The sequence below is a fragment of the Daldinia decipiens genome, assembly GCF_022478715.1.
Source record: "Daldinia decipiens strain CBS 113046 unplaced genomic scaffold F4813scaffold_11, whole genome shotgun sequence".
NCBI classification, from domain to species: domain Eukaryota; kingdom Fungi; phylum Ascomycota; class Sordariomycetes; order Xylariales; family Hypoxylaceae; genus Daldinia; species Daldinia decipiens.
The window spans coordinates 363,912-388,586 of record NW_026054554.1 but is presented as its reverse complement, the minus strand read 5'-3'; the positions used below and the strand labels follow the sequence as shown (position 1 = coordinate 388,586).

The 24,675-nt window shown below is 44.8% G+C and overlaps 10 protein-coding genes across 10 annotated transcripts; 6 read left to right on the top strand and 4 right to left on the bottom strand.

The window, feature by feature from the left end:
• Positions 1-53: 53 nt before the first annotated feature.
• F4813DRAFT_33642 (uncharacterized protein) lies at positions 54-867 on the bottom strand. The gene is made up of 2 exons (XM_049241201.1): positions 472-867; positions 54-383 (listed from the first exon to the last, which is right to left on the bottom strand). Exons 1-2 carry the CDS (start codon positions 639-641, stop codon positions 197-199), a joined length of 357 nt encoding a protein of 118 aa, XP_049100890.1. The 5' UTR covers positions 642-867; the 3' UTR covers positions 54-196.
• A 482-nt stretch (positions 868-1,349) lies between these two features.
• F4813DRAFT_355134 (Mss4-like protein) lies at positions 1,350-2,325 on the top strand. Its single transcript, XM_049242835.1, has one exon. It carries the CDS (start codon positions 1,457-1,459, stop codon positions 2,111-2,113), a length of 657 nt encoding a protein of 218 aa, XP_049100889.1. The 5' UTR covers positions 1,350-1,456; the 3' UTR covers positions 2,114-2,325.
• Positions 2,326-4,435, bottom strand: F4813DRAFT_355131 (origin recognition complex subunit 2). Its single transcript, XM_049242834.1, has 3 exons — positions 4,382-4,435; positions 2,624-4,241; positions 2,326-2,563 (listed from the first exon to the last, which is right to left on the bottom strand). The coding sequence occupies exons 2-3, from the start codon at positions 4,198-4,200 to the stop codon at positions 2,449-2,451; spliced, it is 1,692 nt and encodes a 563-aa protein (XP_049100888.1). The 5' UTR covers positions 4,201-4,241; positions 4,382-4,435; the 3' UTR covers positions 2,326-2,448.
• An 85-nt stretch (positions 4,436-4,520) lies between these two features.
• Positions 4,521-5,881, top strand: F4813DRAFT_355130 (HAD-superfamily phosphatase). The gene is made up of 3 exons (XM_049242833.1): positions 4,521-5,040; positions 5,113-5,451; positions 5,506-5,881. Exons 1-3 carry the CDS (start codon positions 4,819-4,821, stop codon positions 5,587-5,589), a joined length of 645 nt encoding a protein of 214 aa, XP_049100887.1. The 5' UTR covers positions 4,521-4,818; the 3' UTR covers positions 5,590-5,881.
• A 1,267-nt stretch (positions 5,882-7,148) lies between these two features.
• Positions 7,149-9,026, top strand: F4813DRAFT_395320 (uncharacterized protein; the record flags this gene model as incomplete). The annotated part of the gene is made up of 3 exons (XM_049247688.1): positions 7,149-7,338; positions 7,398-7,481; positions 7,538-9,026. The coding sequence occupies 3 exons, from the start codon at positions 7,149-7,151 to the stop codon at positions 8,644-8,646; spliced, it is 1,383 nt and encodes a 460-aa protein (XP_049100886.1). The 3' UTR covers positions 8,647-9,026.
• A 281-nt stretch (positions 9,027-9,307) lies between these two features.
• Positions 9,308-10,120, top strand: F4813DRAFT_388176 (uncharacterized protein; the record flags this gene model as incomplete). Its single annotated transcript, XM_049246664.1, has 1 exon — positions 9,308-10,120. The coding sequence occupies one exon, from the start codon at positions 9,308-9,310 to the stop codon at positions 10,118-10,120; it is 813 nt and encodes a 270-aa protein (XP_049100885.1).
• Positions 10,121-10,420: 300 nt separating this feature from the next.
• Positions 10,421-13,532, bottom strand: F4813DRAFT_388175 (KR domain-containing protein; the record flags this gene model as incomplete). Its single annotated transcript, XM_049246663.1, has 5 exons — positions 10,421-11,073; positions 11,128-11,299; positions 11,377-12,428; positions 12,482-12,567; positions 12,619-13,532. The coding sequence occupies 5 exons, from the start codon at positions 13,530-13,532 to the stop codon at positions 10,421-10,423; spliced, it is 2,877 nt and encodes a 958-aa protein (XP_049100884.1).
• Positions 13,533-14,175: 643 nt separating this feature from the next.
• On the top strand, positions 14,176-16,433 carry F4813DRAFT_355121 (carboxypeptidase s). The gene is made up of 2 exons (XM_049242832.1): positions 14,176-15,233; positions 15,368-16,433. The coding sequence occupies exons 1-2, from the start codon at positions 14,261-14,263 to the stop codon at positions 16,105-16,107; spliced, it is 1,713 nt and encodes a 570-aa protein (XP_049100883.1). The 5' UTR covers positions 14,176-14,260; the 3' UTR covers positions 16,108-16,433.
• Positions 16,434-16,495: 62 nt separating this feature from the next.
• Positions 16,496-17,890, bottom strand: F4813DRAFT_395319 (uncharacterized protein; the record flags this gene model as incomplete). The annotated part of the gene is made up of 1 exon (XM_049247687.1): positions 16,496-17,890. One exon carries the CDS (start codon positions 17,888-17,890, stop codon positions 16,496-16,498), a length of 1,395 nt encoding a protein of 464 aa, XP_049100882.1.
• Positions 17,891-21,356: 3,466 nt separating this feature from the next.
• F4813DRAFT_380030 (uncharacterized protein) lies at positions 21,357-22,793 on the top strand (the record flags this gene model as incomplete). Its single annotated transcript, XM_049245521.1, has 1 exon — positions 21,357-22,793. The coding sequence occupies one exon, from the start codon at positions 21,357-21,359 to the stop codon at positions 22,791-22,793; it is 1,437 nt and encodes a 478-aa protein (XP_049100881.1).
• Positions 22,794-24,675: the final 1,882 nt, after the last annotated feature.

The window sequence follows — 24,675 nt, the reverse complement described above, 5'->3', positions numbered from 1 at the left end:
GCACTGGCGTTTACGAGGTCATGATTCCCTGATTTCTTTCAGAAAGCTAGGTTAGTTGGTACAGGAGTGTCGACAAAAAAATATCCAAGACATATTTACATGCTTTTAATATAGATGCATGGTCTAATAACACAGAACAACAAGCTTTGCTGTTACTAATTGACTACTGGAAACAGCAGTAAATACCGTTGATATCTCACTTCTTATTCTGCTCGGGGGATGTCCCTTCGTCCTCCAACTCCATCAGCTCCTTCTCATAGTCGGCCCAGATGGCACGGTTCTGAGCCATCCTTCGCTGCATACGTATACGCTGCTCGTACTGCCTCATGCGATAGTCGGCCTCGATCATGCTGCCGACGATCATGCCGGACATTTGAAGATATCTAGTCTGACTTAGTCATTTTTTCTTGTTCTACTTAGGTATTTGCCTATGATATCGTTCAAGATACCAATCGAAGCCCTTGGACTTACACCTTAAACTGCACAGTGAGCCCGCGATATAGTGGTGAGAAGACGTAACTGATACCGCCTAGAACGGCAGATGCGGCGCCCCATTTCACGGCCCCGACGGCGGCGCCGCGCGCAGCTTCCCTTTGTGCTTCCTTTGCGTCGTCGCTCTCTAGGGCATTGTGGGCGCGCATTGTCGCGATGTCATCGCGGGTATCTTTCCCGATCGCAAAAATCACCCCACGACGCAGTTCCACCCAAGATGAGGTTACTTTCGTGCCTCTCTTATTGGAGCTGTCGAATTGAGTGAGTTACCCCCGGTCTCGTGCTAACGTATCCCGAAGGTAGCGTTTTGTATGTCGTGTGAGGAGATACTTAAGATGGATATATTATGTATTTCGAATATTGAATTGAACGAGTCGTCGACATTTCTTTAATTGAGCTTATTTGGCGGGGTCTTAACCTGGCGCCGAGGTATGATTTGTTGACGTTGAGCTGCGAGATGCTGGCGGGGTACGAAGTAGTGGGCGCTGTTAAAGCTGTTAAAGCTGTTAAAGAGCTATTGGCGTCATTATTTTACTGGCTTGTCTTATACACAATGTTAGGTTAGGTTAGGTACTTTATCATATCTTTGAATAGTTAGGACCTATTCCCCGTTCCCCGGAATGTTCTCTCCGCAACCACGTCTCATATGCAATCGCTTTGCTCGATCGAGTTCCATCAGCGTCATCATACGTAGATAGATCTGAAAAGCTTCCGTAGTTTCAAATGCATCGTTAATGGACAGGGCTCTCCAAGCTCTCTGCATTGATCTACCATGCTAGCGTACCTCTTACACGGCACGCAAGTTGGTGTAAGTGACGACTTATATCAATGATGTATATATTTAAACTGTAAATCTTGACCTCACGAGTTTTTAAGCCGCAATACGTATTTTAGTATTTATATATGGCTATAGGTAATACAATAGAACACTGTATCTTCATTACCTGTCCATTTCCGCCAAAGAATGCTCAAATTGCGCGTGTTGCCGAGCAGAACCTGGCGATCTAGTCTTCGACGTCATCATTCACGCTGTGCCAAAACTCCATCTACGCCATCACCATTAATACCCACCACAGCTTATCCAGCACAGTACTCTCGTCTAAAACCATCACCGCTGTCAAAGATAGAGTTTCACTCTACAAGGAAAAACATGGGACAGACCAGATCAGAGACGGAAACCGGGGCTGAGACGGGAGCAGTCCGGGACAGCATCGAGGATTGGAAGTCGAAGCCGCCGTACCGCACTACGCCCGGCAACGAGCACTTCGACAAGAAATGGACGGCGCACTGCCACTGTGGCCGCGTGAAGTACTGGCTATCGCGTGACAAACCTCTCTCCGTCAAATTCTGCCATTGCGTCGACTGCCAGGCCCTGCACGGTGCCCCCTTCCAATGGGCCGCCATCTTCGAGAAGCAGGATTTACACTTCGAGAAGGGTGCCGAGGGCCTCGCTTTCTACCATTCCCCAGACAAGTCCACGGTGCACCGTCTGCCGTGCAAAGTGTCCTGCGCGTACTGCCACTCGCCCATCATGGACGAGGGCCGGAATATGGTGCTCCTGTTCCCCGGCATTATCAAGTTTAGCGACGCCGAGCACAAGAAGTTGTTCGATCCACAGTAGGCATTCCCCCCCTCCAAGGAAACAGCATGCGTTATACTGATGATCAATTTACTCTAGATGTCACATCTTCTACAGCCAGCGCGTGGTGGATATACATGACGGAAAGCCTAAGTGGTCAAAGTTAGATGGGCATAGCGAGCTCATGAAGGAGGTCGAGAGAACGGACTCTAGCGAGCACACTGTACTAGGGGAGGCTAGAAATGAGAATAAAGACGACTGAATTATCCAAGGGTATCTTGTGCATGCGTATTATATAGTGACCATATGCCTTTGTCCTGCCTACGTGTTTGCTCATAATCGTATGGCCTCTATATATCTTTCTATATATCTTATTCTCATGACATTAAGTCTTCTAATATTGCCTCGAGTTCTTCCTTCTGGAAAGGTACGCTTAAGAGCTCCGTACCTAGAACATCCTTGCGACTTGTAATCATCTGATGGTCATGGAATCTAAAGCGAACGTGTTAGAATACCAGTAGTAATATCAAAATAGGCGTGATGTAGACTTACTCTTTTAGTAGTGTTCGGAAGGCCATCTCCGAACTGCATATAAATTCCTCCACCGCCTTGTTATACACCATCCTGTATTCTACGCCGGGGTTCTCCCCGTCAGATCCGCCCTCGTCATCCATAATCGCTAGAACTTCGCCAACGAGGAGTCGGAACAGGTTCTTGGCGTTCTCTGGTAGACTGCGAAGAACGTACGTCACGCCTTCCTTTCCGCCGACGCGCCTGGCCTTTCGGCCTAGGAGCTCATGCACGTCGTCGACAACTTCGAGCTCTGCCGTAAAGGGGGCAAACGTCGTGCAATCGTGGAACACAAAATTGAACGATGACCGCAAGCTACTGTCCCATAGAAGAGAGAAGTCCGACGTGTCGGCAGAGCAGATGAGCCGAATATTCGGGTGTGCTGCTAATTGGGCAAGGACGGGCTGTATTCCAATCCTTCGTAGAGGAACAGCATCAACAGAGTTCAAGATCACTGTGACAACCACCTCATGAGAGGAAAGTAGAGCTTTCACACTATCTAACATAGCTGAAGGATTTCCAGACGGTATTTTGTGGGCAGGGTTCACAGCGCTCGCGACCGTGCCCAGGATTTCTCGCAGAGAACTCGTCCGCACATATCCGTTGATAATAACAATCTTATTAGCAACATGGTCTGGGTATTTGTCATATGCGTGCTTCGCAAATCTATGCAGAAGCGCCCTCTTCGACCCATACCCATATAGACACACACTGAACCCTTGAGACAACTCGAATGTCCACTGCGGGAAAGACTCGAGGTGTATTGATTCGAGGAACTCTATGTCTTCGGCATGCGGGTCCTGATAGTCGCGGAGGATTGAGAAATATTCGTCATGGGTCAGAAGTTTTAAGGATGCTAGAGTATTATTGGATGTCTTCGAGGCGCCAGGTTTGTTTTGAGCAAAATAGAGCTCGTAGGGAGGTAAGTCTCGGGGTGGAGTTGGTGATTTTTTCCTGGCTCGCTTCGTATGCTTTGTCTTCGGTCGACCACGTCGAGGTTTTCCAGATGGGGTTGCGGGTTCGTCAGGAGGGTTTTCTTCGTCGTCTCCTTCTTCCTCCTCGTCCTCATCACTTGACTCGTAGATTTCTCTAGCAATATCTTCATCTGCTTCCTCGTCACTCCCATCTCCACCTATCACCTGTTCGATCAGCGCTCTGGCACTCTTCTTTCTTGCAGAACGATCGTTCCGTTTCCACTTTGGTGTCTGCGCGTTGGTACTGCCATTTGTCTTCGAGGGTGTTACTATATCGACTTCGCTTCTCTTCCGACCTTTTGGAGTGGACAGTCCACCATTCGTTCCAGCCCGCTTCCTTTTGCTCGGTGTCTCTTTTATAGACTGGCCTATTTCATCCTCGTCCGATGGAAAATCATACGCAGAATGGTGATCATCTGTGGTTCCGTTGGGGCGTGTCTTGGGTTTTATCAGAGTGCTTCGCCGTTTGGATGGGGTATCCGGATTTTGGTCTTCATCCTCGCGGTGAACTCGTTTTCGAGACGAACTCCTAGAGCTAGGCACGGGTTCTGCAGCTCCGGGCTGCGTTTTCTTGGTTCGTACCATTATAAATTATCTATAACGGGAAATGCATCTTAATTAAGATCCTTATGACGAGTATATCAGTATATCATAACCCCTGGGTGTTGCAGAAAGTACAATGGGAGGATTTAGAATTTAAAAAAGAGACTAGAATCTAAAAAAGAGACTAGAATCTAAAAAAGAGACGGAGATAAATTGAACTTACATGCCGAATCGATCGCGACAGACGCGTCAGTGGTGCAGTGCTATTTCCTTGCTGTGGAGCTCATGCATGCATAGGCCCCTGGAAAGGTCAGGCCCATATTAATATTCGGGCAGTTTCCCAGCCGCAATATTACATAATACCGAACCGGACCTGAACTACGGGCAAGATTTTGTCAAAATCGGCCATAGCTACTTCCCAAATAATCTACAGTGTCGCATTACATAGCACCTACCAGAATAAAATCCGGAGGCATCCGAAACGGCTAAATACCTAGGTAGCCTTGGGTACCTAATACGGGTACGTTCATGTGTTAACCGCTTTGAATGTGGCTACTGCCGATATATTACGCCCCTCGCTGCCGGGCTACACAGTGTTGCTCTTTGTAAAGCCGGCACAATTCCCCAATTACAGGAATCGTTATCCCAGCTGCAGTTAATATGAATCTCAACTTCTCCGGAACTGTCAACGTCTTTAAGCTACTAACCAAACCCTCATTATGTCTTCCTCACGCAACAGCCTCCACATTCAATGATATACCAACCCCTCTCAGCAAGGCGTTCGAAGGTCAAGGCAAGAAAGTAGATATCAGGGCCGTGGTACTCGACAAAGATGATTGCTTCGCCTATCCTAATTCCAATGAGATATATCCTGCTTATTTGGTGAGCAAATGCCGAAAGTCAACCATCATTTGCATTTTCTTTCACCAGCGGCAGCCGTTGATTTTGAAATAGGAAAGATTCCGGAAACTTCAAGAAGAATACCCTGGTCGTCGTCTTCTCATAGTTTCCAATACGGCCGGTGCGACCACTTATGACCATGACGGACGCCTAGCAAAGGAGCTCGAGACGGCTACTGGAGTTTCTGTACTAGCTCATAAAGTGAAAAAACCTGGCTGCAGCGACGAAATAGTAGCTCACTTCAAAGCCTACCCCGAGGCTGGCGTAACACATCCGAGCCAAATTGCTGTCGTTGGAGATCGTCTAATGACTGACATTATGTTGGCCAATATGATGGGCAGTTGGGGTCTATGGATTAAGGATGGCGTCAAACCATTAGAAAAGAAGAGCATAGTACGTTACTAGGATTCAACATGGCGCTTGAACTCATTTACTAACTTCAGACAGTTCTCTAAATTTGAGCAGCGTCTCAGCCCGTTCTTGGTAGCACGTGGTTGCCGTGCCTCTTATCCTCAATCCCCATTCGAGTAATCTCTCCATCTATTAAGTCAACTATCAGCTTAGATGGACACAGCCGTAGGACTAACAGCGGCTTTCCCCCCTATATTAGGTGATTATTTAGGTAATTATAACCCCGTAGGTTTATAGAAAAGGAACATATCCTTCTAAATAGCAACTAGGGATATTAAGATCCTTGGCTAAGCCTTTCTACAATTTAAAATATTAAGGTGTAGATAATGTGTTGGTAGAAGATGTTCTATATGTAATACCTGTTTTTATTTTTACATGCCTTGTCAATTCAATCTAAAGTATATTAAGCAACGCCTTGTATTTACTTCTATTTGTTATAATTTCTTGCCTTCTTTGTTGGTTGCTATTTGTAATTTTGTAAATTTGCAAAGTATCATCCTCTTACATGGAGTAACAATGCAAAAACCCTATACGTATTTTGAATATATTAATTTGCGTGAATACGGCTTATCTAGATCCTTTTAGGCGATGCGTTTCTCGCACATAAGCGTATTAATAATATAGGGATTTAGGGGAAGTTCGTATTTGTTCATATGATCCTGTCATTAAGACAGCATGTAGGCAAACATTTTAGAATGAGACGACTTCTGGAACCTCTAGTTGGACAATTTAAGTACGTCTTGATATCCTATACAACTGGGTGACCCCCTAGTCTATATACTTAAGGTACCTACACAGGTGCCTCGGCTGTACGATGTCTGTCCCTGTTAGTAAAGGTTTGGGTATCCTGCTGGATGAAAATAGTGAATATCATACGGCCCACACAAGGAGAAATACCTATATTAATGCCTAAAGTATCGAGGAGTACTTTCATCTGAACGAGTCTACTGTACGCTATCATGCATACCATGCAGTTTGATGCCCCTAATTTAAATCTAAGCATGTACCGCCTAGTATGTATTCAGCATTTAGCGCCTCATCAGCCAGTAGCAGTTGGGATAATATGATTATGAACTACACTCATTGCTCTACCGTTAACATGTTAATAATATGCAACCATTCTTATAGGTTGTACCATGATTAGTCATCGAGTCCCTTTTGTTGTAAGTTTGCAGCAGACTACGCTTAAAAATGAGCTGCGTCGTGATAATATTGGATGGTTTACCCACTGAGCGCACTCCGTGATGCATAACATGGTCCAATTCACCATAGGCCCCAACCAAAGTAGCACTGCAACTGCCTCTAACCGTAATCTTTTGCATTGAGCCTCCTGACTCATAGTCCTTTTTTACATATTTGCATTGACCAAATGCTGTCTAATGACGCGGGTAAACCAGTTGCATTTGCCATTGCACTGTAGAAGGTAACCATCTACGTACCTCACTGTCAACCACACAGGTAAGTACCTTACAGACCATATCATTCTTCAAATCTTTTTTTCTCACACTTTCTAAGGCATTATCATTTCTATATAACCCGTCTTATTCCCATACCAATTCACCTTTCCATATCTGACTTTTTCCCCTTATCCGCAACTGACCTCTTAGTTTTCCCGGTCAACCAAAAGCAATTGACACTATCGCGATACACTGCCTGTCTACCTGCACTTTTATTTCACCATGACCGGCAAATTTTGGTCTCCTGCAGAGGAGAAGTACTTCTGGAAGACTGTCGTCGCCCACTCTGTTAAGCGTGCTCCTGTGGACCTTTCTAACGACGAGAAAACGTGGGAAGAGCTTGCGGTCGATATGCAGAAGGCAATGGAGCACCAGGGCACCGCTCGCCGGTGGTACACTGGCTCCGTGTTATGTAAGGATGCCTACTGTTTTAGTGATTACAACGACAAATATTAACCGAGTTCTATCTAGTTGAGCATTACTTCCAGAATGTCGAGGGAGACAGAAGATCTCCAAATGCTACACCATTTGTCGTTGAGTATATGAAAAAGCTCGGTATGTCCTTTATTCTTCCTGATGCCTTTTAGGCTACACTGACGGGAATGCTCAAGGGCTATTCCGTCGCATCATCAACCCTCGTTCAGGCCCTCGTGGTGGTCGCCCTCGCCGCAGAGAGGTGACTACGGCCGAGCCCCAGGGAGTCCAGGCTCCACCTCCAAGTCCAGACGGCTTCACAATTACCCCCCTAGAGGAAGATGATGTCTTCTCACCAGAGTATGCGGCACGCCAAGCTACTCAGTCTCGTCAGTCTCATCAATCGAGCCAATCCAGCCAGTCTCGAGAATCTCGATGTCCTAGTCGTCTTCTGAAACGCCAACGCTTGCAAAAACTTGCCCCAACTCCCCACCCTCGACCAGTCTTAGAGCCTTCATTCGATACTACTTCCCATAATCCCCATCAAACCACTTACGGTTACCAAATGGATGGGCAATCTGTTACAGAAGAATCTGTATCTGGATCATCCTCATCACGGTTTGATGCCCTTCTCGCCGCTGCCCAATTGATGGATACGGCAGACTACTCGACTGAGGGAAGCCCTGTGCGAGACCACTTTACAATACAATCATCTTATGCCTCATCTTCGTTCCAGCCCCAGAATATCCCTGGCTACGGGATGGAGATTCAAACTGCTAATAACACGCCGTCCTCCGAATTTGCTTATAGCGGGATTGATATTCAGGACCTTAGCCAGAATACCTCCGGCATCACTCCGGGTTTCCAGGAAGAGTGTACATTAGGACATCCGACCGGACGACCTTCCATTTCGCGCTTATCGTCTGGGTCATCCCTATCTACTCTGTGTGGCCCTTCTGTTAATGAACACATACCAACTGGCGAAACAACTGAAGAGGAATTAACTACTGAAGATGAAGGAGAGAACAAAGAAAATGAGGGTGATGGAGGTGATGAGTACATTCAGATGCCGGGCTTCAGGTTGATACGAAGCAACCCAGTTCAACAAGACTTCATCATCTACGAAGACGGCCAGATTGTCCAAGGCTTGCAACTTCATAATGTTCGCCAGGTATATGGGAACTTTGACACCTATGATGCTAACAAAGAGAACGAAGGCGCCCAAGGAGCATATGATGCGAGTAGCTTTGGTCTAGCGGGCGGTGTTGTTGGCACCCCGAGTAGTATATTCGACACTATGTACTGAGGGACCAGATCCCGGAATTATCCCTTCTCTTGCCAGCTGGTAAGCTCATGCATGGACTACATGCGCTGTGGAACGTGGTGGCGGTGATGGTAACAGTAAAGGTGGCATTAGCCTTGTTGCATCATTCTAAGGAGAATGACAATGCTTGAACTGTATGAAGAGGTGGGAGCAAGCTGGCTTACACGAAAGCTGTCCTCAACTGCGAATAGTTAATGTGTGGCGTCAAGCCGTGGGAAACCAGGACAAGGATTGCTTTCGCAGACGGGATAATGAAAACATTATCCCCAGTTCTTGTAATGCCTTAAGTCTATGAAAACCTAGACTAATAATATGTTCTGTGTTCTCTGACAGACTCTGAACTTGAATGTCGAGGATTGTTTAGATATAATATGATATGTGATGAGGTAATAATCATACCCCTGAGAATTCCTTCTATCCTGTTTATTAATAACGGGTATTTATTTACCTATACGTTTATACATTTACCCCGTCCATGTCCGTCAAGTTTAAAGGCGCACGGACTCTCTCCCCTTTTCTTCCCAAAACATACAGCCTCAACTGACACTTAACCCACAGCTGGGACTCAAACAGAGTGAAACGACAGCCCTACGATAAAATAAACTTAGAACCGAATAGATTAGCTCCATTGGCACGGCTGATTATGACTATCGGATTTGAAATACCAGTATTTGGTGCGAGTGCTGCTTCCAAAGCCATCGAATTAGGGGCATCACGCATCGAGCTGAATGCTTCAGGATCGTACTCAGATGGAGGCTTGACACCACCGCTCCATGAACTGAAAGGTTCTTCGTCTGTCAGAGTTCCACTACGGGTTATGATCAGGCCCCGTGGTCCTCCGTCAGAACCCCAAGCCCGTGACTTCATCTACTCCGACGAGGAGTTTGAGCGAATGGAGGCTTCTATTCAAATGTTCAAGGAGACAGGCTTACTAAAAAAGGAACATGGCGATGGCTTTGTTTTTGGAATCTTGAAGGAGTCCCAGGATATTGCTGAGGCTAGTACTGGCAGGAGGAAATGCTGGGTTGATAAAGAGAGATGCAACCGTCTAGTTGAAGCTGCTCGCCCATTCAAAACCGTATTTCACCGCGCATTCGACGAAATCGTCAGCTGTGATGATGCTGGGATAGCTATCGATAATCGGCATGCTTGGCGGGTAGGGCTGGATGATCTGGCAGCGTGTGGCTTTGACGCTATACTCACATCCGGCGGACTCGGAAATGCCATCCAGAACATAGATATGCTAGACAGAATCATCACAAGAGCAGAGGTTCTTAGAATTGAGATCATTGTTGGTGGTGGAGTTCGAAAACACAATATTCAGCGATTGTCTCAGCAGTTAAAGCTAAAAGAAAGGGGATCAACGACATATGTCCATTCGGCATGTCTTTCTAGCACTGAGTCCGAGTGTGTTGATGACGATGAAGTTATTGGTATCCTGTCACACTTGGGATAGAATCTGTGCCTCTCTACTTTTAAATGGAATTTTATAGTTATGATTGCTTGGATCTTCCTCTTAATGATAGGGGAGTGATAGATACACTCATGGGTTTTTTCTCTCCTTCTTTTAAAGAAAATTGGAAAGAACAGAAAGAAAAAAGGAAGAATACAAAGTCATAGGTTAACAGGCAGCTATAGTGAAATAACCTTCATACTTTAGTTTCTGGTCTTTCCGTAAATTAAAATTCCTGCGTAAATTCAGAAAGCATGGTCGCGTGTAATGTGTTCCCAGTCCCATATTCGTTCAATATCGCTTTTAGATAGAGCCGCTACCCTGTGGGGCTTTTGGTAGAAGTTCAGACTTTGAAGCGATTGCCCGAGCCAGCTCGAGGAGCGGAACATCCTTTAATATCTCAGGGACGGATACTAAACTCCGAAACTCCCTGAGTGCCCAATTTCTAAGTTCGAAGGCGATCCAAATATCCACGTCGTACGCTTGGATCGACTGGTTGCTGTCGATATCCTGAGGATCCATCGCCAAGTTCTTCGCAAGCCTGGCAATCAAAGCTGAACACACAATACCTTGTATATAATCGAGTCTGGTAGCGGCTCTTTCGTCTTCACGGTTATCTGAGCCAAAGGGGATCTGTGTCTGGGTGCCGTACACACTCAGCGGTCCAAATCTAGCATCTGAGAACCAATAAGGATGTTCATCACCATTGGCCTTGATCGAACCACCTCTAGCGAGACCAATAATTGGCTGTATCCCAGCCTGGTCAGCCATGGCGGCTCCTACTACTGCGATGAATTGATTCACTGTTAGTTGTCGTATACCGGTACGGAATAATTCAGATAACCTCATATTCTCAGCGGCGTATCCCGCGTCGCTTACCCAGCCAAGATCGATACTGGTTGCATTTAACCCTTGGGCTCGACGGTAATATGCCATGGCATCCTGGTAATTGCAGCCTTCCACGTCTTAGCATATCAAAAATATTAAAAATGTCGGTGTCATGAGCTAACCTGCGTTATAGTTGCTTTCAGTTACCAAGCCAACAAGACCCCCCAATGATGATACGCATATGAAGAAGTCGAGATCGTCAGGTAGCATATGATGCATGTTGAACGTAACGTTATACTTGGAGTGTAGCGTTGCTGACCATACATCCAATCCCATATCTTCAAATATCGCGTTCTAAATCATGTTAGGAATATACCTTAGGTACCTAAGGTAGGGAGGTATTAATCAGTATCTGATTCTTCAAAACTTACTTGCAGGACCATTGACATAATAATGACTCCGCGTACTGGTGGGAATTTCTCCTTAGATAGGTCGTTAAGCACATCTTGGCATTGCTCTGCACAGCCAACATCAGCCGCGAATACTTTCATCCTCACACCCATGATGGACAGCTCCTGGAGTAGCTTTTGTGCTCGAGAATCTTTAGCACCAGATCGAGACGTGGTTACTAAATTGCGCGCCCCATTTTTAGCCATCCACATGATCAATGGCCGGCCGAGTCCACCCATGCCGCCTGGAATGATATAGGTAGCATCGGGGCGTAGTTGGAATCCAGTCAGTTCAGTAGGGGTTTCTTGCAACTCTTCCGTAGCTAGGATTCTGCTTAGAGCCTCGTCGGGGAAAATACGCGAAATATAAAGAGCGCCATTTCTTTGGGCGAAGTAATTATCACCGTCGGGTTGCTCTCTTTGGATGCGGAGCATTTGTAGGATGGTGTCGGTTACATCTGGTTGTCCGCAAGGAACATCCGGATCAAGGTCTAAAGTCGTAAACCTCGCCTCTGGAACTTCGAACCTGATTGTCCGTGCCAATCCCACAACTATGTTGAGCTCGGGTATACGTACGTCAACAAGACTCCCACCTTTAGTTAACCAGAGAACGCCCTCGGAGTGCAGCGTTGTGTGCTTAATGGCATCGAACTCTTCATTCCCGAGTGAACTTAGACATGGTCTCTCGACTTCGCAGGAAACTATGCATTGCGTCGCGCTTAGATCCAATGTTCTAACGTCAAGAAGGGTCATCTCCTTAACAGATACTCCATCTTCTACCAGTCGATGTGAGAGCTGTTTGATCATCGACTTCGTTTGGCGGTTTTCTGTAGGGGATGTTATAATTACAACCTTGCTCGGAAACTTATTCTTGGTAGTGTAGGGAATGCTAGATGCCATTATAGATGAGGAATAGCCAGCATTCTGTTGGTCACGAAAGCACCACTCAAGGCCCGAGTAGCCCAGAGAGCGGAGCCTGAGGTCCCATTCCTGTTCGGAGAGCTCTGGACCCCAGTGCCGTCCATCATTCCCACCTAATATAATTGGTAGATGCGCCATTCGAAGAAATATCCCGGGTGAATCTTACCTGGCCACCAAGTAGGGAGAATCCCAAACACGACAGAGCGTCTCGCAATCTTGTTTGTCAAATCGGTGACGATGAGATGCCCGCCCCTATTATCTTGGCATTAGAGCGTAATGGAGAAGATAGGTATAACTACGTACGGTTTTAGTAACTTCTTGCAGTTCGCAAGGGCTGTTGTGATAGATGATGTCGTATGTAGAACGTGGAAGGAGACAACGAGGTCATACGATTCTCCCTCTATGTTTTGCTGCAATGGGTCTTTCTCGATATCTAAGATCTTGTATTCCATCATTGAGCTCCATTCCTTAAGATTCTCCTTGGCCTCCGGAAAGAAAGCCTCACTCGCGTCAGTATACGTATATTTCTGCAGTCGGCCCATAATACCATGTCCTAGGGCAGATAAGATGCTGCACGCAATGCTCGTTGTCCCCGAGCCGATTTCAAGAATGCGAAGTGGCCTCTTGTGTGACAGATGTTTGATGTATTGGCACTGGACAGCTACCGCTTGTTTATACGAGATACCAGTCCGGTATATATTCCCTGAGATGTCGTCCAGGCTCATCACATCTGATGCGTGAACCTTGCCCTCAAGGATGCCAAAAATATTGTCGTTAATGCGAGCCAGCATCTCTCCTTCGAGACCAGCTTTGGCAACACGGGCCAACACCATTTTTTCCGTGCCCTCATTTGCCAATATCCATTCAGCTGACTGGCAAGGTAAATTTCCTTCTTCACCCAATCCACACTGTCTTCTAGCATAACTGCAGTACATCTGATGGTGGAGTGCCATCTTCTCAACGTCTGAATCGTTCAATTGTTGGACAACTCTCTTACAGATAATATAGGCGGCCCACTCGAGTTCGCGAATCTCTGAGTATTTGGTCTGGAGACCATCATAACAGACCTTCTTCAACAATTCTTGTACCGCGTTTGCTGAGTTCTCTACATCTATATCCCATGTCGGATAGCACCCTGGTTTCTCCAAGGCATTTGTCTGAGCCCCATTGTCTAATTGAAGAGCTTCGGGAGCATCTGTCCTTGTGATATGAGACATCGCGTCGTAGTGGAAGGGGGGTAGTCTAAGGATTTGGGGAAACGGTAGCTCAAGGAGGGTTTCCTAGTTTATATACAACACTGTATAGAATACATGCATATCAATATAACTAGGTAGGTACTTACCTGTCACGTCAAAGCTAAGCATGCGAGTACGAATACATGTTCATTGATTATATATAACGCTACTGATAGGCTCGAATATATTGCAAAGAAGTAGTATTACTGTTATTGCATCATACTGCCATCAGTAACGACGTGTATTATCTGAATATTGGTTACCTCACATCTACCTATGCTTATCAATGAGTTATGAGGCGCATATTATGACGTGTTGTTACATACTCCAACAACTATCCTGATCATAAATAATACCTGCATCGTGAATACATAATCTCGAGCGTGGGGTTCTGTTTTATGATATATGATCTATCAATATCTTAACAAGTGTTGCAGAAGTATATTTTTATTGAGCCTTACTCTAATCACGTACTCGTAGGTCCATCCGCCAAGAAGTAGTAGCGCACCATGCTTTAGGAATAGCTATCCGGGCTTCCTAAATAGGATAACCTAGTTGTTTGAAATCCGATAAAGGGGGTTTGGTGAACATGGGGGTCCGTGCCGCCAAATCCGCGCATTTACGATCCATCTTTGATAAGAGACCACTTACGTAGGTGATCTAGATGATTTCAATGCCTCTTTTCATATTTCCTCTTAATTCATAGCTCTATGATGGGTGAAAAAGGAGAGCTTCTACCGCAGTCAATTGTCGCGGCTTCGCGTCCTCATTCGAGATCGATTTGGGTGACGTTAGTTCAAGTCGTGGCCGCCTTGGTACTGTTAAGGAATACTTACGATGTATTCTTTTCTTCACACACAAGACATACCACGCTGGATGAGTTAGCACAATGCCCGCAGGTCGAGCCTCTTTTCCCGCGACATGATAGTCCCGCGCTCTCCAAGTTAGAGGATTATATTACTTCGCCCATCTTTCTTAACGAAACGGTAATTCGCCTAGCCGGAGCAATCAAGATTCCTACGCAGTCTTATGACGACCTTGGACCCGTTGGAGAAGATGGGCGATGGGACGTCTTGTTTGATTTCGCTGCGTATCTGGAAAAAACATTTCCACTCATTCATAAGACATTGACACTTCAAAAGGTCAATACCCATGGGCTGTTATACACCTGGCAGGGATCGGATGAGACCTTGAAACCGACTGTCTTCATGGCCCATCAAGACGTCGTCCCCGTAGCTGAGTCAACTATTGACCAATGGACTCATCCCCCCTTTAGCGGCTATTTCGATGGTTATTTTATCTGGGGTCGGGGGTCTTCCGACTGTAAGAATAACCTCATAGGTATTATGGAGGCTGTCGAGTTGCTCATAGATGCGGACTTCAAACCAAGGAGAACTTTAATCTTATCGTTCGGATTTGACGAAGAGATTTCAGGAGGGCAAGGAGCAGCACAGCTCGCCAAAGCATTATTTTCCCGTTATGGAGAAGATGGTGCTGCAGTCATTGTGGACGAGGGGGCTGGAGCATCAACTGTTTGGGGTTCTACATTTGCTCTCCCCGGCGTTGCTGAAAAGGGCGCCATAGATGTTGAAATCATCATTCGTATGCCCGGTGGCCACTCATCAGTTCCTCCTGCGCATAATGGAATAGGAGTCATGGCAGAACTTATCACTAACATTGAAGGTTAGTAACCTATGTTTTTATGATATTGTAGAGACAGTCCCTGGAGTTCAATGTCCTGATATGACGCTACTCTATTGGACTAAGACCCTAATACAAAACCTTGGAATAACGACTAATCATGGATCACGATTTAGCTAACCCATACGAGCCATATTTACACCCCGATAACCCTTTCCTTAGTCTCTTGCAATGCGGTGCTGTTCATGGTGCAGAATTCCCCTCCAAGCTAAAGAAGCTTCTTCCATCCCATGATGGGAGCGCTAAGAAAGATAAGCTCGCTTTAGAGGTAGCGAAGACGAGCGATATTGTTAAGTACCTGTTCACAACATCGGTAGCGCCCGATATCATCAGCGGAGGCGTCAAGAGCAATGCACTCCCCGAACGTATCCGGGTACTGGTCGACCACCGAGTCAATGTTGGCGAGCATTCATCTGATGTACAAAAGAAGCTAATAAGTCTAGCTGAGCAAGTTGCCGACAAGCATAATCTTACGGTCCACGCCTTCAACGATGAGCCAGAAACGCCTCGATCTATTACACTCAATTTGATGGCAAACACACTGGAACCTGCACCGGTAACGCCAACGTCTGTTGATGGGGTGACGCCATATTCGGTGCTCTCTGGAACTAGCAGAGCTCTTTACGGCGAGAGCCTTCTTGTTTCGCCAGGAATTATGACAGGAAATACCGACACAAGATATTACTGGGACTTAACAAAACATATCTTTCGGTACGGTCCTGGCTGGGATCCCGCACAGGAAGGGCTCGATGGAATACACACAGTTGACGAGAAGCTTAGCATCTTTGCGCATATTAAAAGTGTTCAATGGTACAGCCTTTTTATTAGAAATATGGACGAAGCAGAATTGGCATAAATCAAATCGACATATATTATAAGATTAGGCACATACCAAGCTATTATAACAACTATGTCGACCTCCGAAATACCTGGGTAGTATTAGGTTAAAACAATAAAATAGGTTGGAACTTATGTCTAGAGTGCTTCAATTTAGGGGTTTTAAAGCTGCCAAGGGCAAAACTATATTTTTATCCTGCCTTGTGTGAAGTCTTTGAATCTAGGACAACTGCAATTCAATGGGTTTGTAAACAATGCATCGCTACTAGAGTCAATTCTATTTTGAAGCAAGGTAAATTCTAGCTATAAAATCTACATCGTATCCCTGAATTTCAATCAATTATCAAAGCTCCTGAGAACTAACGTAGTTTCACGATATGACCCCTGGAGGACGATCATATGGACTGTTATGGGCGTGGCTCGTGCCCACGACTCAACCAATATTCTCTTTGCGTAGCATCAGTCATCGTCCCTGATAAAACTGCCTGTACGACTTTAGCTTCGGGGTAGAGGTCTACCTTTTTAAGGAGATTGTAAACGTCGTAACAAGAGGGATTTTCCTCTGCCGTTTTACAGTCAAGAATTATTTTAAAGAAATCTTCATGACTAGCAGTTGCAGCAAACTGGCAGAGACCTACCGCAATTCTTGCATAAGTAACAACTTCAACTGGGTCAACTGTACTAGCAGCCTGGCGGAACTCGATTGTTCTTTTATGCTCTTTCTCGAGCTGAACAAAGTTGTACGCTCCTCTCCTCTGTCCAATATTCATTAGTCTTGCAATAGATCTTCTATCTGCTGATCTTAGAATTTCGGCAACAGCAGTCATCATCGGAATTGGCTTGTACCTTCGGGGGTCCTGCCTCTCCTCGAGGCATGACCCATGATAACTCATGACCAATTCTACCAAATTCCGATTGATATTAAATTTACTTACAGTTGGTCCGGGAAGGAATTGATGCTTTGTAAAGACTTGGCTGTCCTGTGGAGGCTCATCACGACCTACCCAACTTTGGAAAAAGTTTTGTGCAAGCTCCATGAAACCGGCATACGCTGATTTCTCCGTGACCTCTGTAACCTCCTTTGGCTCATCTGGAGGAGCAGGCTGAGCTTGGATAGGTGGGTTCTTGATCCCAACGGAAACATTAGAATAAAGGCGTGGGCTCGGACACCATATATTATCGCGCCTGTGTTCAGGATGAGACTGAGCTAATGTCAGATCTGCTGCATAGAGAAAAGCGGCAATCTGTCTGAGTGAATTTAGAGATAGCCATTCGTTTCCTTTACCTACGTGAACATGAAAGCCAGCTTCAGGAGCAGTGAATATCCAAAAGTTTGCCTGGAGGAACTCACACATTCTACGGGTTTCCTCGAAACCCTCGTCTATAGCCCAGAGGGCTGGTGAAACAACTTCGGCGCCGACCCATCCGAAATCCTCGCCAGTTTTATCTCTCAGCGCGTCGGGTAGCCTTTTTAGGGTAGGATCGAAGGACACCTCCCAACGGCGGAACTGGTAAAGATGATGCCACTCTTGATCTCCGTAATCCGGTACCCCTCCTCCCGACGGAGCAACCGCTGCTGCGGATGATGGGAATGCCTCGTCTACCATAAGAGCTAGAGCACCTACCCTGTCACTTTCTGTCGCCCAGCCCCCCCTAACCACCAGGGGCCTCCCAGTCTTTGACTCGAACCCTGGGGGCGTGGGTACTGTGCCGGTGAAACTCTCAGCGCGCCATGCTAAAAAGAATTCCATTTCTATGCCGAAGCTTAGCTTCTCCTTTTTATTCGGTACTCCGGACACCATTTTTCTATGTTATGCAAGTCGTTTGATTGGTTTAACGTAACAACAGTTCTATTAAAACTTTTTCGCTTGTTTTGTTTGACGTGTCTCTGACCGTTATACCAGTTTCTTTTACCGCTATATTAAGTGGCAACCCAATATTATATATACATAATTTCACTAGAACACCTAAGTAACAGTATCATTGTTTCCATACATAACTAGAGAAATAGAACTGAACCACAACATGGCATGATTTAAAGATAATCGCTGTATTCTAGTCAAATATTTGATTCGGTAAATCGGCAAACAGTTAGCCCGCTGTAACTCATTTCTTGAACACTGGGATGTAAAATACTTGGTCCTTGATCCATCGTACCTGAAGCAATATCATTAGCCCGCTTTGCTATGGTACTTCAGCGCTACCTTTAGGGCTACGTAAGGTATCCTGAATGTTACTAGATAGGTACCTAAATTATGGCGCGTAGTTTCTTCAAGATGACAGTATAACTACAAATACTATAGTAGAAGTTGTGCTTACCTACTAAACGGTTTGAAGCAATATAAGCCCCAAGATAGTTTATTCGGTATATAGGGGGATTACAAATAAAAATGTATCGTGTCCCAGAATAATAAGAAAGAATGAGGAATGATATTTATATTAGTTAAACGCAAACATAAAAACTTAAACAGCTCAGACTACTTTATCATACTGCGTACTGGCTGGTAGTCTATATCCATTACCCCCATTTACTCAAGGTTCCCCTTAACCACGTTCAAGTAGCTTTAGGGGCTTTCCCACCTCCAGGGAAAGGGGGTGGAGGTGGAGGTAAATGTTGCTTATTCCATGCTCGGCAATCGTCTCCATGGGACTCGCGCCTCTCGGTTGTCAAATTTGGACAGAGTGCAGTTCTTGCATAAGAGTTATCGCAAACGGACTGCCAGACGTACTTTAATATTATAAGTTAGCGCTCATTCCCGAACTTACCTAGGTATAAGATAGTTATGTCCGAAGCCAGGGAACAGAAAAAGAAGTTCATTACGTACAATAGGACGGTTGCCCAGTGGACCTCTGCCACAGGTCATGCAATAGAACCACCAAGCTAATGCGTGACACATGGTTAAATGATGTTCTCGAGGATGTCAATGATATATTGTCAGAAACACGTTAAGACGAATATCAAGGGGAAGCTTGATGGTTGGATATATGATTAGGTTTTCGGAGTGAATAAATGGGTGTTAAATATAGGGGAGGGAGATGCATTTTAACAGAGCCTTGAAGGGGGGAATGATCGAACTCTGAACTGGACATCAAATTAAAGCACTCACATATAATGAATCACAATACCGCCGTTTGGTAATGACATGGGTGTACAAGCTTGCTTGTATGCTAATTTTGTAGGTAATGGGTGACACATAAGAAAGAAAGTGTCCGATAATTGAATCTTCGATAGGTATTGCGTGGAACTAGGTTACAGGTGTAATAATGAAGTGACCAAGTGACGTAGGACGTAACATTATAGGTTATAAATTCACATTCACTAACTGAAGTGATTGGCCTGAGCTTGTATATTGCCTTCACTGTAAGCGGCTTCTTTTTTGTGTTACTTTAAGCATTATTGGTTTTTGCCCACTTAATCAGTAGCATGATAGCTTTACTTACAGCCTAGATAACTGATGGATAATGAGAGTCTAAGTACCATGGCTGTAATCACTTGACGAATTGTTTTGTAAAGCTACACAACAATATATTTAAGTTGTTTACCGGAGCTAAATAAGAACAATTGGATGTTCCAATCTATAGTCTTGTTACCATACGTGTATTTTGATATATTCGGGTGTAGTAGTCTTTGAAATAACGGCTTTTCTTAGAATCGTCGTTCAAATTGTAGTAAAAGGATAGAGTTACCAGTAAAATCAAAAAAGAAATATCCAGTTCTAATGCTTTATAAATTACCTATAAGTTGTTATCACTGTCGTAAGATACGACTGAAGTTTAGTGTAAACATGTTAGTAATATAAATATTAACTCATTAGGAAATTTACTGGTAGTTATTGAATCTTTGGGTTACTACGATACTTGGTATAAATGACATTTAACTATATTAGTGGTTTGATCTTAGCTATATTCTTTTTTTTCTTTCAATAGGTTATTGACCCTGGAATAAAAATTGGCAATCCCAACCTTTTTGCTTACCTGGTAATATCGTTGACGATGTCTGAACACTGGGTAGATATGTTATGAGAACAGGGGACCTCTAAGATGCCGGAGCGTGCAGGAGATTCCTAACTTAGATATATACCTAAGGTTAGGTACATTTGAATAATTCAGACTTCATTAGAAAGTGCGTAGGTGCCGTAGGTATATGTCCAAGACATGTGTTTATACTGCACAATTAACAACCGAACCATCAACTGAGAGACGTTTAAAACCAGGTACCCAGGTACCCAGGTACAATACCTAAAGTAAGCGCCTATAAGCTACAGGGGGCCAGCGCGCTAAGGTGCTAGAACATGGCATCTGCAGTTTCCACGCCTGCCACGTTGGTGATGCCCCACTATCAGGTTGTTGTACGAAGTACCGCCCATTCATTCTTATCTTCCTCCACGATTGCCCCGCATCACTGTGGTACCTAAAGAGGTAGACACAATACCTTCCGGTACCTACCTACATGTAGGTAACTTACCAACTCTGAACTTTACCATGTTTCGATGCAAAAATAAAAGTTACCTATCTCCTACCTAACGTCTCGGGGCAATCATTGCGTTACAAGACTCGTCTATTTACCTTACCTTAGGTATGTAACTTTATTAACGTCGTACGCTTTTCGTGATCACCGTTTTGCGCTCCTCAGCTCTTCCTTTGGACCTTGAAACTCAATCACCCTCAGTCACTTTAGGTATTGTACCCCGGCAGCCCTAGGATCTACTTTAGGAGGTACCTTATACACTACCTACATTCAATCACTCGGCTTTAGCGACAAGGGAAGAACTCGAGGAGACAGACAGAACAGAACATCGTTGTCCTTTTTATTATTTCTTTTAAAATTACCGGGGCTTGTTTTCATTTTTAAATCGGGTTTCCTCGACTCTATCCTCGACTCTATCCTCGACATTCCCAAAAAAGCTTACCTAAGGTTAAGAGGTACCTAATCTAGGTATCTAAGATACATACATACCTTAGGTACATACCTACATCCTTAACGTGTATTGTACCTTACCTTATTTTAGGTAGCGTCACAGCAGCTACTGCACAGCTTAACGCTTGTACCACCACCCACTACGACTTCTTCTTATCCACGTGCGCAATTAAAGCCGTGTGGGAATTGGGAATTGACATATTGTTGCGACTTCGCAACCAACTCACGCTCTCGACGGATATCATTCATCTTATCTTACCATAGGTAGGTACCTAACCCGGTACTTTGCATCGTTACATTCAAATCAAAAACAAGAGAATAACCAAACACAGTTATTTTCCGAAGTCAAAATGGCAGGCGCAAATGAAGTCGAAGATGGAATCGAGGACAATCACATGGATAACCACATGGAGAACCACATGGGAAACCACATGGACAATCATGTGGATGGTAAGAAACGTGAATCAGGTTTTGATTTTCAGCCCGACCATCCGCACGACGTTGAGATGACAGATTCACCCATGATGTCGACGCCTGCACATAGCAGTATTCTCCCCTCGTCCCTAGTCGACTCGGGGCCTTATACCCGTCCAGTGACACGATCTATGACCAAATCCCACCTCGCCGATTTAGTTGATGCTATCCCGTATATTACTACTTCACTCAGAGAGAGGCTTCAGAACTCGTCCAAGAAACACATATCCAATCCGAATGTGTCTAAACTTGAAGACTCGAGAGATGTTAGCTCTATTATGGACGACCAGATTGGAGACTCCGACGAAGTTAATGATGATGTGGCTCGAGTGATGAGAAATCAGGATCAACCTCTCGAATCGTTCTCGCTAGAAAAAACATCCCCATCACACCCTTTAACTGGCCAGCTCCGAATACTAACTCGTCGATCTGCTCGCCTCAATAATGGAAGTATTGTGATGCCAGAGGCCGCAAATTCAATCGTCGAACCTCAGGGTAAAGAACGGAAGCCAAAGTCAGCCAAACGGCTTAAAACTAACCATGCTACTGTCAACGGACGTGTTCGCCGCTCTCCGCGCTTTTTTAAGCCTCTCACCAAGTTTTCTAAGTATTCTGACCTTCCGAACGAACTCAAAATGATGATATGGGAGGCTGCCATAGAACCACGTCTGGTATATATCATGAACCGATATTCACTATCACATGCCGAGGCTCAATTTGACGTTCAGAACGAGCAACCTACCTGGTTTAATGCATGCCGCCTGTCGCGATGGGTCGCGCGGCTCCATTACCTGAAGCTCTTTGCCATGTATATTCCAGCCGCAGGTTCTTTCAACAGTAGAACAATCCAGGCTGTTTCTGCTGGCGACATTTTAATATTTGAACCCTGTCATGGAGGTTGCCGTGGATGCTATTGTGCTCGACACCAGTACGATCTACGTGACCGTTCTATGGTACGATGCTTAGCTATACAAGCAGAATCACCCAACTTACCCCCCACAACAGAGCCATGCTGGCAAACCATTACACGATCGTGGCATAATGTCGAGACGCTTTATCTAACGAGAACTGCTGTGAAGGGCGTGGACAAGAGAAATAAGGCAATGATTCGGGTCAAGAAAAATGACCACGAAACCGCTCTCCTAAAACGTTTCGATGAGTGGAAGAAGGGTCCTGGTCTCGACACTAGATTGACAAGTCTAGAGTTCGTCGTAATAGTAGAGAAGGAGGTAGCAACCTCTAATCTGCAGGATCGTTACAGGGCCATCGAAGACCGATTGACCAGTCAATCGGAAGACATAATCCTTGGTTAACCCTGCCTCTTTGAAGCTACCCTCGTTGCGGACTATTCATTTAGAGAATCCTCTCTATCCTTTCATAGACATCATATTCTGAATCTAGATGGCTATCAGTAAATGAGTTTTATTTCGGCTTCCGACTGAAGATAGCAGACTAAGTGGACTTAAGATTGGGTAGCTCATTTCATCACGCAACTCTACTCCAATATATCGCAAGTCCCGCATGATTTCCCAGCTTGATCTCATGATATTTCTGTCCAATTTCTCCCTAACACCATCGCATCAGGTATGTTAAATATTCCCCTCGTCACCTGTCCGCCTTTGCTTGATTTTGGCGCTCATATTCTTTATAATTAAGATATCAATTACTATACAATACTTCGGCACCTTTCCCTGAATATAGAACGATACATTATCCTAACGTTTATTCATTACGTGCTTCTCGATATCCTGATCGGTCGTGTTATGAACCGCCTAACATAACCGTTGTTTAACCTTGACCTTGATACTATCACCGGCCTCAACAACATTATATACTACCATCAATCTTTTGACGCGACACGCAATGTTTTCTTGGGGTTGATAACTTATTCCAATCAAACCTAAATATGCTCATCTACCGCGACCAGCATCATCACACAATCGGATCGTCCGCTTGTATATATTGGGCTTATTATACACAAGTCAAGGTCCCGGATCTAAAATACGACTACGCCTAGTACCTACCCTACCCAATCGTACCAAGTACCGCAATTGAAGCACATGGAAACTACCTAGAATTTCCATGAGATGCTATACTTCAAATCTCGGAGATCTTGCAAATTAGTATAATTTGAAGTATGAGAATGAGAGAAGGCAGAATAATGGACTGGTGACTATGAGAGATATATACCAGACAATCACCCGATCATTTCCCTTCCCCATCGACTACCGATATTTCCAACCCCTCTAAAGCATACTAAAACATATGACGATCATCAATATTTTGATATGAGGCGTTTAGCGAGATACGGTAAGATGTTCTATGGTCTCAGAAATACTTTCGGGATTTTTCCAGAATGTTGAGGCAGCCCGTCACCAAGAAGCACAATCCAGTCAGCACGTATCTTAGCAAACCCACCTCTCAATAACCTCAAAGAAGTTCATCTATGGACCTTCTAAGTTACCAACGGCTACGGACACGGCATATGCATATCCCCTCATTAGATATGGCAAGTGTCGGCGAAGAAAGGGTGACTGGTACAGTACCAGGATGATCGTCATTTAACGGGGTCTTGGTATCAGAACTATATTTTCGTCGTCGACCAGACACCCTTACATATTTACATGGCCCTATGCTGTAGATATCACCACTTGCTAGAGCAGTATCAGACTTACTACGCTACTCAATTTCCAATTTAGTGCTAAAGTATTCATCGTGAATCAATGATGCAAATAATAAATGAAACATGATACTGGCAAATAGGACCATTCATGGTATTTTATACTACATGCTTAGTGACTAGATATATACGAAGTCTTACTTAAAAATACTAGTAGTGTATTACAGTCGCACGCGTTCTGTGTGATGACACCTTGGAGACGGACATAGGCACCTAGGCACCTAGCTGGACGATTCAGGAGTGACCCCTTTGATGACTAAGCACTCATCATGCTACGTACTACTACGCATATTCTTTCTTACTTGTGCAAGCACTTCATTAGAGTTGGTGAATATCTTAAAGTTACTCAATGACTATTAATTGATTCAATCCATCTCCTCCGGACACCTATGGTAGACGAATATTCTCTAGATCTCATCTCTCCTAAGTTATCCCGGTAACCAAATGGCTCTTCAACAAGGTTCATTGCTCCACTGGCATTCTAGGTCGACCTTTCTGTCGTAGTCATCGCCCTG